The sequence below is a fragment of the Corylus avellana genome, chromosome 4 (assembly GCF_965113065.1).
Source record: "Corylus avellana chromosome 4, dhCorAvel1.hap1.2, whole genome shotgun sequence".
In the NCBI taxonomy this organism is placed as follows: Eukaryota; Viridiplantae; Streptophyta; class Magnoliopsida; order Fagales; family Betulaceae; genus Corylus; species Corylus avellana.
In genome coordinates this window covers 7,233,843-7,246,481 of record NC_142493.1, presented here as the reverse complement: position 1 = coordinate 7,246,481, position 12,639 = coordinate 7,233,843, and the positions used below count along the sequence as shown (strand labels likewise).

At 37.3% G+C, this 12,639-nt stretch overlaps 3 protein-coding genes across 3 annotated transcripts; 1 reads left to right on the top strand and 2 right to left on the bottom strand.

The window, feature by feature from the left end:
* The first annotated feature begins 1,740 nt into the window (after nt 1-1,740).
* LOC132178512 (anthocyanidin 3-O-glucosyltransferase 7) lies at nt 1,741-4,572 on the top strand. Its single transcript, XM_059590943.2, is given in 3 exon segments — nt 1,741-2,287; nt 2,290-2,619; nt 3,670-4,572. Coding segments are annotated over 3 exon segments (1,356 nt in total). The 5' UTR covers nt 1,741-1,809; the 3' UTR covers nt 4,218-4,572.
* Nucleotides 4,573-6,033: 1,461 nt separating this feature from the next.
* On the bottom strand, nt 6,034-6,915 carry LOC148586228 (uncharacterized). Its single transcript, XM_088515510.1, has 2 exons — nt 6,180-6,915; nt 6,034-6,092 (listed from the first exon to the last, which is right to left on the bottom strand). The coding sequence occupies exons 1-2, from the start codon at nt 6,913-6,915 to the stop codon at nt 6,034-6,036; spliced, it is 795 nt and encodes a 264-aa protein (XP_088371636.1).
* A 1,035-nt stretch (nt 6,916-7,950) lies between these two features.
* Nucleotides 7,951-8,428, bottom strand: LOC148586227 (uncharacterized). The gene is made up of 2 exons (XM_088515509.1): nt 8,418-8,428; nt 7,951-8,311 (listed from the first exon to the last, which is right to left on the bottom strand). The coding sequence occupies exons 1-2, from the start codon at nt 8,426-8,428 to the stop codon at nt 7,951-7,953; spliced, it is 372 nt and encodes a 123-aa protein (XP_088371635.1).
* Nucleotides 8,429-12,639: the final 4,211 nt, after the last annotated feature.

Here is a 12,639-nt window from a genome sequence, read left to right as displayed (position 1 = left end):
GTTAAAATTAAAAAACTCTTGAAATTTCAGAGGGGTAAACTGCATTTTCCCCTTTTTCTTAATTACTTATTTACCATAATTTGGGGGCTTAATTAAAAAATATTGACTGTAATAAATTGGAAATACTAGATGCTATTCTGGTGTTTTCATAGTATTCTCCTAATGCTACGTGAATATTATTTTCTAAAAACAAAGTAAGAAATAAGGAAGAAATTTCTTTTTTAATTTTTTAGAAAATAATATTCACATACGACTAGAATAACTAGGGGTGGATATCGGGGGGAATTGGTGACGGTAGGGGGTTTTCTGCCTACTGTCCCGACTTTGTTGGTGAAGTCGGTAATTTCACCGACTTCATCTCGGCTAAATTTATTTCGACCGTTAATAATCGGTGACAGTAATGGTCAATAACCCGTTAGAAAGAGAGCTTCGGTTAGAGAGAGAGCTTCGTGGGATGAAGAGGTCTGGTTGATCTATTCTTCGTCGCTGCTTCGCTTGCTGGCAAATCAAAAACTAAAAAGCTGGTTCTTCAAGATGAGATGATGGGCTACTGGATGACAGCCTCATGCGGTAATGGACGATAGTTCAAGTTGGTGATAAGAATTCTACGGTTTTGAATTTAAAGAAAATGATCCAAAGGCTAAAAATAAAAGGAGCTTTGTACCCATCTTCTAGAAAAAAGAGCTTTGCTGCTCAAGTTGGTGATAATATTTCTACGGTTAGGATTTAAAGTAAAGCAAATGATCCAAATGCTAGAAATAAATGAAGCTTTGTACCTATCTTCTAGAAAAAAGAGCTTTGCTACGACTTTTACAGGTTAACTATTTGAAGCCTTCTTCTTCTTGTTTCTCTTCTTCTTCATCTAGTGGACCACTGCTATCAATTCCACCATAGCCTCCCAATCATAATTTTTTATTTCTGATTTCTGATGTCGGTAATTTCGGTTTGGTTTTGGTCATCTTCTTTGAAGGCTATTTTGCCTACCGAACCGAAAATGTCAGAAATCTTAAAGTTTACCGCTTACCGGCTGGCCAGTAGTCAGTGTCGGAGCAGTTACGGTCGAAACTCGGCCGATTGACGGCCATCAATAATTTGCCCAGGCCTAAGAATAACACTAAAAAGACACTTACTATTTCTCATTTATTAATTGGAAGCTTTATTAAATTGGGGCCTTAGGACTACCGACTACAGCCGGCCCTGCCTCCCTTATTTTTTTGTAGGGTCTCTGATACATGCACCTAACCTCACAGGAGAATTGATAGATGTCGTTGACACATCATTTAATTTCAACCTACGTACGTACCGTAACGTACGTACGTTTGGATGCGTTGCTACAAAACTTCCTCGGTAACCTTCCCTTGGCCACAAGCATCACTCAGGAGGTGTTCGGCAAATAAGTTGGCCTAAACACTGTAGTTGATGTAGATTGATGTGAAAAAAAGTAAGAATATTTGGTATAAAAAAATGAAAAAGTGAAAAAGTTTTATTTTATAGTGATTTTTTTATTTGAATAATAATAAAAAGTGAATGATTTGATATTAAAAATGAAAAAGTTAGAATGTTTTGATGTTGATTTTTTTTGAAAAATAGTAATAAACAGTATTTGGGCTAACCCCATCCCCATTACCAAACAAAGCCTCAGTATCTTTTGCTCTATGCACCGTTAATATTTGAACTTTCTCTTCTAGCTCACTTGGCTAATAAAATATTTTTATATATATACACGAGGTTGGTTCTTCCCCAAAAGGCCAAGAGATCATCTCTACTGGATATTTTCTTATATATATATATATACAAACACTAGCTACCATGTCTGCAGTGACCAAAAGCTCTGATCATGAGGAGAAGCACGTGGCCTTCTTGGCGTTCCCGTTCGGCAGCAACCCCCTTACTCGTCTAAGTTTGCTGCGTAAATTAGCGAGAGCTGCCCCAAACGTTCACTTTTCATTCATAAACACACCAAACTCCACCCACTCACTCCTCTCAAAATCAACAGCCGACGACGACGTTCCACATAACATAAAGTTCTACCAAGTAGCGGACGGAGTGCCGGAGAATCATGTTCTCACCGGAAAAAACCCTGTAGAGGCTGTAAACCTTTTCCTCAAGGCCACGCCCGACAACCTCAAAAAGGGTTTAGACACGGCAGCGGCGGAGACCGGTAAGAGAATCACCTGCCTGCTCGCCGATGCTTTCTTGAGTGCTTCTGCTGCGGAGATTGCGGAGGATATGAATGTTCCATGGACCCCCATTTGGTCAAGTTTGCCATGCTGTCTCTCTGCTCACGTTGTGATGGCAATGGTAGCGGAACACTGGATTTTGTTCAAGGGCTGTCCGCCATGCGTGTTGCTGACTTGCCGGAGGAGGTGCTGATGCCGCAGGTGGGCGAAGAAGAGTCAATTTTCTCACGCACGTTAAGTCAAATGGGTTTCGCGCTACCGCGAGCTAAAGCCGTCGTGATGGGTTTTTTCGAGGAACTAAACTCTCCCCCTCTCAATCATGACCTTAGATCAAAGTTTCAGAATGTGCTTTATGTTGGCTTTCTCACCCTATCACTACCAGCACCGCCTTTACAACCGTCGATTTCGGATCTAACCGGCTGCCTATCGTGGTTGGACGGTAATTTTTAATCACACTTAATTTTATATTCCAACACTCTCTATTAGAATTTTTTCATTAATTTTAGTTGTTAAAAATACAAAAAAAAAAAAAAAACTAAAATGTCCTTAATTTTTATTTTTTAAAAAATAAAAAACGTTTTGGAAGTTAAAATTTTATACAAAAATCAGGAGTATAAACGTCATGTAACGTTTAAAATTTGAATTTGACGGAGGGTCCACATTGAGAGTAATTGAAAGTTTAGGGGTCCAAAATAAGATATTTGAAAGTTCATGAGAGGTTTGTAAAATCGAATGAAAGTTTATGGGTCAAAGTGAAGTTTTTCCAAATTTTTTTAGTAAAAAATGGTTTTTGGCAAAATCTTAAAAATGAAGCTTTTGCCAAAGGTATTTTGGTCATTTTTGGATTTTTTAGACCCTTAAAAACGCTTTCAATTTATTTTTACCAAACATATATATATATATATATATATATATATATATAAACAAATTTTTTGAGTATTAAACGCACTTTTAAACTTCTCAAATATACACTTAAACAATCCCTAGGTTAGTTTTACCCATTCTGGTCATATTTGTTTTACTTAAAAAAATTATATATTTTTATTGACATCAAATTAAGACAAATTTGGAGGCGTTAGAAAAACTTTTTTAAAGGGCTAGAATTATGTATTTCATGAAAACAATACAAAACGACAACTTTTCCGCAGTCGGTCTGAATTATTTTTACTCCAAAATGTACTTATTTTGGTTTTTTATTATTATTTTTTAGGGTTCAAATTTAGGCTCTATATAAGCATGATAAGATGACCTTAGTGGTCAAGTTATGTATTTTGATCATTTTATCAATATGAAACACTCAATGAGTGGTTTTTTTAGCTATTTTGTATTAATTTCTTGATATAATTTTAGTTTAAGAAGAGTTGTGATTATATTGATGTTTGCTATTGTGAACCCACTAAGCCACCCTGCCCTGCATCGATCAGCTTCCTCATGTCACATGCATGGGTCAAGTTTTCTATGATCATGATTTTAATTTCTATTCTAACAGGTAAAAAGAATGGATCAGTGGCATATGTTGGATTTGGAACTTTGGCATCGTTGCCGCATGAGGAGCTAATAGCAACAGCAGAAGCACTACGAACGAGTGGAGTTCCATTTCTTTGGTCTCTTAACGAAAAGTCAAAGGAACTATTGCCGAAAGGGTTTCTTGAGAAGACGAGGATGCATGGAAAAGTAGTGGCGTGGACACCCCAAGCGCAAGTACTAGCGCATGCTTCTGTAGGTGTGTTTGTGACGCACAGTGGAGCAAACTCTGTTTACGAGAGTATTGCAAACGGGGTGCCGTTGATCTGCAGGCCGTTCTTCGGCGATCAACACATGATCGGGCGAATAATAGAGGAGTGGGGGATTGGTGTCGGAGTTGAGGGAGGTGTAATCACGAAGAATCGGTTGGTCAAGAACTTAGAACTCGTTTTGGGACATGAACAAGGAAAGGTGATGAAGGAGAAGGCCGAAGCCCTCAAAGAGGTTGTTTTAAAAGCTGTTGACAATGCTACGCAAGAATTCAATAGTTTGGTACATCTAATCTCGCAATAAAGTGGTTATTAAATTCTCTGACAGTAAAATTATTCATGCTGTCATGCTGCCACTACGTGTCTCTTGTCAGTTGCTACTTTAGTAAAGGTCATGCTGCTACTCAAACTTTTCAAAACTGTTCTCTTGTTTTTTGGTTTTCCTTCGGTATTTGCCTTATTTTTAGTGCACTTAATTTATTGTGTACACCATGTATTTTGATGGATCACTTCTAATCTTAATTTAGAAGTATTTTCAACCAGTTTCTCATTCTTTATTCTATTCGAATCAAGAATGTGAACGTGAACGACCTACCTTAAGTACCATTTTTCTTATTTGATTAGTAAAAAATAAAAAATCTCTACGTCTTAAAGTTTAAGCAGTCCTTGGCGTCCATGGCATCCATGGACACGTGAACTTTCACTTTTCACTAAATGCTGAATAAAATAGTATCTATGATGCAGCACCGACACTTGTACGTGTTGGTGTTTTATTTATGCATATATTATTTTTAGATTTTCTTTCTAATAAAGATTGGGTTTGTTTTTTTTGTTTTTTTTTTCATTAAGGGTTGGGTTTTTCTTTTCTAATTAGGATTTGTTTAGTTTTACATTTTCCTTTCAAATTAAGAGTGTATTTTAGTCTATATAAAGGATACACACTGACACAGCAGGCACTAAGAATAAAATAAAATAAAAAAATTGACGTCTCACCAATTGAATAAATTTGATGTCTCACCAGGAACGTAGAGTTTCACTACATAAAAGAGTAATCACAGCTCTCAAAGCACAAAATAAGTATTTATTTCTTAATCATCGACGGTCAAATACAATTGAAACTTATGCTTAAATAAACTAAAACACTAAACCCTAACACTAATGTGACTAACTTTTGGGCCAAGCCCATTACTAAATACGAAATGTTAAACCATAAATTAAATATTAAATACGATCACAAAATAATACCGACTCTAAAATAATATTTTTTCTTCATTCTGCATCATTCTCCCCTTCTAAAAAACTCGTCCTCAAGTTTAGAAGGTGAAACACACGAACACAATAGATAAATTGAATCTCACAATTTTCCTAGTGTGACTGCAACAAAATCTCTCCATTATAGTCTGTCATGCTTTGGATCTACTTCTCTTTATACACTAGGTTGATGATGAGTAGGGCGACATACTTTCAAGCCAAAGAAAACTCACGAATACAATAGACAAATTGAATTTCCCAATTTTCCATTGTGACCACAACAGATTCTCACCATTGCGGGTGGGTTGTTCGGTGGCGCTTTGAGTCTACTGCTCCTTATGCTCAGCCACTACACTTGGAGACACAAAAAACCCAAAGAAAGTTAGCAAAACATGCTAGACCCTTTCTTTTTTTTCCCTATATATATATATATATATATATATATATATATATATATATATATATATATATTTTATGGATAAGAAATTTCATTCAAAGCTAACAAAACCAAACTACAAAGAGATCCCAAATACAAGCCTTTTCAAAAGGCCAACAGCTTAGCCACGTAGGGCCTCAAACATACTCCAAGCAAACCAATTGCATAAACAACATACAATTTGGCAAGCCAGCACTACCAAAAGAAGTCCAAAAATGGACTGTTCTACAGAGAACAACAAAACCAAACCAAGCCTACAGAAAACAACCACGCAGGGCCTAAAAAACCAAACAACAAACCAAACCATCTGCAGAAACAGAAAATAGAATGCAAACTACACAACCCCAAGCAGTACTAAAAAACCTCTCCAAAAGAGAGGCCAGCCTACAATAAGAAGAGCAAGGCAGAAAAAACCAGAAGCCTGCAAAGAGAACTACAACAGCAAGTCAGCAGGCATATTCCTCAAGGATGCTAAAACCAACAAATCACATCCTGCAGAAACAGTTCATATCAACAAATCTGCAGGTAGATTCCATAAAGACACTAGGAGAAGATTCTCTCTAGTCTTAGGAAAGTTACCCTTCCCAATTATCCTAGCTCTTACTTCCCAAAGAATTCTTATCAGCAGCTGATCTTCAGTAAGTGGATGCCCAGAATGCTTAATTTCATTTCTAGCGCGCCAAAGATGATAGACAACAGATCCTAACACCAGTCGGCATAGAAGACCTTTCAGATTTTTACTCCCCCAATGACTGATTCCCACTTGAATAATCTCATCCCATTTCACAGAAATAATATTCACACTGCATCTACCCATAAAGAACTTCCAGATGCGATAACAAAAACTGCATTCAAAGAAGAGATGCTCTCTACTTTCAGTCTGATTGTGGCAGAACAGACACTTACAATCTCCTTTATATCCCATCTTCAGCAAACGATCCCCTGTTAAAAGTCTATCCTGCATAACAAGCCATAAAATGAATGCTTGTTTAGGTATGGCTAAAGGGAACCACACCAGTTTCCACCAAGCAATCTCCACTTTCTTCCTTCTAAGAATCTGCCAAGTTTCTGAGCTAACATAGCAGCCTTTCTTAGAAGCAGTCCAAAAAACTTTATCATGCAGTCCTAAACTTACTTCAGGAAGCCTAGACTGAATCTCAACTAAGGCCTCATACCTAGCTGGTTTCCAAAACCAGTCTCCATTAAGAATGACAGTGGAAAGCTTGGCCTCCACACTGCAATGTGCATCATAGACTACCCTCTGACCAAAAGTCTCCAGAAGAATACCAGAAGGGTGCCAATGGTCCAGCCACATATGAATATTCTCCCCATTTCCTACTTCAAACTTTAAAATTTTTTTAGCAACATCCCTCAGCTGTAATATTTTTCTCCAACTCCAAGAGCAGGATTGTGGGATACCAACACTCCAAAAGCTCTTTCTTTTTAGAAGGTTTTCCCTCACCCAAGCTACCCAAATAGAAAACAAACCGAGGCTCCTCACTTTTATTAGTCCAAGTATAATAGCAGCCACTAAAATTGATATCCATGACCTCCAAATCATTTAAGCACTGCCTAAACTCAACTTCATAGGAGTTCAACTTATCTGACCCCCATTTTTCTTCTACTGATCTAACCACATTAAAATCGCCACATATCATCCAAGGATTACTAGCTACTCTAACTTTCATAGAAGCTAGATTAGCCCACAACGACTTCCTTACCATGCCATTATTATCCCCATATATAAAAGAATGATACCAACAAAGATTCTTCTTAAGAGAATTAATGACACAATTGATACTTTGTGCACTTTTGTCAATAACAGTCACAACAAAATCTGACTTCTTCCAGCAAATCCAAATCCAAATCCAAATCCTCCCCAACATATGCTGATCATAGTTAAATTCAAAGCCCCAATCAAGAACAATACAGGATCTGATTTTATCAGCTTTATGCAATTTAACTCTAGTTTCAATTAAACACATTAACCCAATCTTATGGATCTTAATCATTCTCCTCACCTCTTGCTGTTTAGAGGGGTGATTCAAACCCCTCACATTCCAAATCAGACAGTTCATATAGTAGGAGAAAAACATCTCATCAAAACCTCCTCCTCTTCCCCCATTTTTCCTTTCCCTTTAGCTAGCAAGATATTTTCACTCTCTTCATTCAAAGCATGTTCAATCACTTTTTGAATAGAATGAGAAAAAGTACCTGAATCCTTCACCAACCCTGATTCAAAACTACCATCAGCCCTAGCCAACAAATGAAAGGAGTTGGTCCAATGCCTCTGGCTATCACGAAGAATAGGTTTAGACATAAGTGTTCTTCTAACGCTTCTCACCTCATTTCACTGATCTTTAGCAACAGATCCAGGAGTCACAATCCTTATCTCATTTGCCTTATTAGTAATAGAGACCTTTTGTGTAGGCAATTCCTTCTGTATTGGTTCAGATCTCCTAGGAACCCAAACTTGCTTCTCAATCTTAGTGCAAGCATAGGTTAAGTGACCAAAAGAATTGCACTTCTTACACTTAAGAGGAAGCCAAGGGTATTCAACACCAACTACCACTCTTTCCCCATTAGCGCCCACTACTTCAATCTCCTTAGGAAACTTAGAATCGACATTCACCTCAACCAATACCCTAGCAAATCCTATTCGAAGTTGTTCCTCAGTAACAGAATCAGCACAAAGTGGTTTGCCAACACCACTAGCCACATAACTCAAACAAGTTGAATTTCAAAATTCAATTGGGAGATTATGAAGCTTTATCCAAACAGGCACAATGGATAATGAAATCTTAAGGAGCTGCATACCTGGAGTCCATTTTCTCAATATCAGAGGTTTATTTGCTATATGCCATAATTTGGCCTCCATGACCTCATCTCTAATCCGTTCATCGGCAAATCGAAACAAGTATAAGCCATTTTCCAGTAAAAACACATCAACTTTCCTATACTAAGCCCACAAAGTATCAACAGTGCGTTTAACAATGTAAAAGGGAAGAGGTTTATCAAGAAATTGGCCTACCAGAGATGAAGAACACTTCGAAATCCCTTCTTCAATTTCTTCCCTAGGAGGTTTTACTACAACTCTACCATCCTCACAAGAAGGAGCAAAGTACTGTAACGCACCTAGAGATTTCTTTGAGCGAAACAGTTGTCTCCAGTCCTGTGCTAAATTCTTCTTCTCATCAGGAACAACAATTGCTGGCTCCTTCTTAGTCTTAGGGACATCCGAATTTTCCAGAATCTCCATCTCAGGAAGAACAGAATTTACCTCCACACCATTTGCAATTACTTCAACTACAGATACACTACCAGCAGGTCTCTGAGTATCCAAATCTGAAATTACAACTGTACAATCCAATGTTTCACAAGTCTCATCCGCCTCACTCAATTCAGCTTCATAATCCAAAGGAAGCAAAGCATCCTCCAGAACAACTGAAGCCTCTCGTGCAAGTAATTTCGAACTCTTCTTCCCGCCACGACCCCTATTTGCTCGTTTAGCCATGAATTGCTAATTGAGCACTCCACCAGGTAGGGATTTGTAGGAACTAAAACCTCCAGCAAACCTTCACCGGAGACACAGTCGTCGGAGCAATCACGCGCCCGCACGCGCGATAATAGAAGAGCGCGTAGATCAGAATTGCAGGAAAGTAACTACCTCAAATCAGACAAGAAAACCTTTGCCACGTCAGCAGAGGTTCATTAATTCTCAAATATTTCATTCTATATATATATAACCACATGGCATATATATATATATATATATATAGCCACACGGCAAAAGGGCTCTTATCTAAAACTACCCTTGAAAACTTAATCACATGCCCAAAAAAAAAAAAAAAAAATGTGTCCAACGTTTTGGTGTTGACGTGTCATAGCCGCTGACGTGTCATGCCGTCAAGGTGCTGACGTGTCATAGCCGCTGACGTGGCTGATGTGTTGACATTGCAGTGGCTGATGACGTGGCAGGTAAGCTAACGTGGCGCTCAAGGCTGACGTGTCTCTGCTGACGTTGCACTTAGGGCTGATGTGGCCGTTGGAGCGTCTGGCACCTGTGGACACACACGTGGATCTCACGCGCAAATATATAAGTGGCGCATGAGAGCGCATGGAATACTGGATCTGGATTTTGGTTGCAGTTCTGGAGTCACGGGGAGCAGATCTATCGATCGGTGGCCTGAGAGAAGCAATCGGAACACCGTGGCGGAACGGCAATGGCAGAATTGCCGAACCTTTGGGCTACGCGTGAGGGCGTGTGAGGGCTCCGATGGGACTGAGTGAGGCGGCTCTGTGACTGTTGGCTTCCGGGCTTTCAAGCGGTATAGTGATCTGCTGAAAACTTCGAGGAGAAGATAGAGAATCGTGAGGGACAGAGGGATAGATGCGCCGGATAACACTGGCGGAGCTGGAAAACGTCAAAGACGTTTATTGGAGGCCACAGAAAGATGGCTCTGATACCATGTTAAATATATTGAATAATATATTAGAAGCGGAAGAAAGAGAGAGAAGAGAAAGAGAGCGAAAGCACACAATGGACTACATTGTATTGACTCTATTAATAATAATGAATACAGAGACCTCTATTTATAGAGAGGCAAGTAACCTAATAGATTAAGGAAAGGTAAACCTAGTAGAATAAGAAAAGGTAAACCTAATAGACTAATAATACCTAACGAAGTAAATAACAAGTAATATTCTTAACAGTCTTGTCTTGAATGCGTGGGTTGGTCTTGTTACTAGTCGATTGAAGCCATTATTAGAACTTAGAATAGTATCTATGATACAGCACCGAAACTTGTGTTGGTGTTTTATTTATGCATGTTTTTTTTTTTTTTTTTTTTTTTTTTTTTAAGATTTTCTTTCTATTAAGGATTGGGTTTTTTTTTTTTTTTTTTTTTTAATTTTTTTATTAAGGATTGGGTTTTTCTTTTCTAACTAGGATTTGTTTCGTTTTACATTTTCCTTTTCAAATTTAGAGTGTATTTTAGTCTATATAAATGATACATACTGACACAGTATTGATTAAGAATAAATTAAAGATAAAAGATTGGAGTCTCACCAATTGGATAAATCTAGCATCTCACCAGGAATGTAGAGTCTCACTATATAAAAGAGTAATCACAACTCTCAAAACACAAAATAACTGTATTATCGTCTGTCAAATACAATTGAAACTTATGCTTAAATAAACTAAAACATTAAACCCTAATCCTAATGTGACCAACTTTGGGCCAAACCCATTACTTAATACGGACTGTACGCTAAACCATAAATTAAATATTAAATATGATTATAAATAATACCGACTTGAAACTAATATTCTTTCTTCCTTGTGCACGAGACACTCAATGAAATAATCAAAATTTGAAGTTATAAAATTATTTCCCTCTTAATTACGTGGTGTGACTCCACTCTTCTATCTCTTCTTCTTTGGTGGGACCTTGTGAACCACACTTCTGGAACAATTCCTAGCAGAATTGTAAATCAATTTGGTGGTTATTGAGAGATTCCTTGGTGGTGGGCTAAAGTTTTGTTGGCTACACCAATGACCAATCTATCACTTTCACTTATCGGATTTTTCAGGAATCCTGGAGGCTGGAGCTCTTTTATGGTGCTTTAATTTCCACTCTTACAAACACACCTTTGAATAAATTCTTCACTGATTTTTTTTTTTTTTTTTTTTAATTTCATAGCTTCCCACATGAACACGACTTACTACCTAGGACTCACACTTACATGACAAATAAGACTCCTGCTTTACCATTACAGCAATACTCTTACTCAAATAAGGGTGCGTTTTGCTATTAATAATCTGTGATTTTTTTAAAAAACGCAAAACGTGGAGTGTTTAGTGTTAGAATATATGAAAAATATATTATATTTTCCATATATTCCATAATTATGCTGATATAAATTAAATATTAAATATGATTATAAATAATACCGACTTGAAACTAATATTCTTTCTTCCTTGTGCACGAGACACTCAATGAAATAATCAAAATTTGAAGTTATAAAATTATTTCCCTCTTAATTACGTGGTGTGACTCCACTCTTCTATCTCTTCTTCTTTGGTGGGACCTTGTGAACCACACTTCTGGAACAATTCCTAGCAGAATTGTAAATCAATTTGGTGGTTATTGAGAGATTCCTTGGTGGTGGGCTAAAGTTTTGTTGGCTACACCAATGACCAATCTATCACTTTCACTTATCGGATTTTTCAGGAATCCTGGAGGCTGGAGCTCTTTTATGGTGCTTTAATTTCCACTCTTACAAACACACCTTTGAATAAATTCTTCACTGATTTTTTTTTTTTTTTTTTTTAATTTCATAGCTTCCCACATGAACACGACTTACTACCTAGGACTCACACTTACATGACAAATAAGACTCCTGCTTTACCATTACAGCAATACTCTTACTCAAATAAGGGTGCGTTTTGCTATTAATAATCTGTGATTTTTTTAAAAAACGCAAAACGTGGAGTGTTTAGTGTTAGAATATATGAAAAATATATTATATTTTCCATATATTCCATAATTATGCTGATATTGAAATATTCTTTATTTATGGGTTAATTGTAATCATATATTGGGATTGTAATCAAATCAAGGGGATTTGATTACCAAACTTATATTTAGACATTACCCTATAAATAGGGATCTTTGTATTGTAGACAAATTAAGTTAATAAGCACAATGTAGCCCTTAGGGGTATTCCGAGTGGTGGACGTAGGTGTCTAATACCGAACCACCCGTAAGTTCTTTATGTTTATTTTCTATATTGTTTCCGCTTATATTCCCCCATAATCATTATTTCAACATGGTATCAGAGCTATTAGCTTACGTTAGTCGATCTAATGGTCCTGTGAATTATATATTTTTCTTCAATCTATTGTTTTGTTTCTTGAAAAAAAAAAAAAAAAAAACCACTCTCACGCATGTAGAGAAGGGAAACAGTTGCACGATAAGTCATCACCGGAGACGACCAGATCATCTTCCTCCGGCAGCTTGCCCAGCCATCCTCGTCC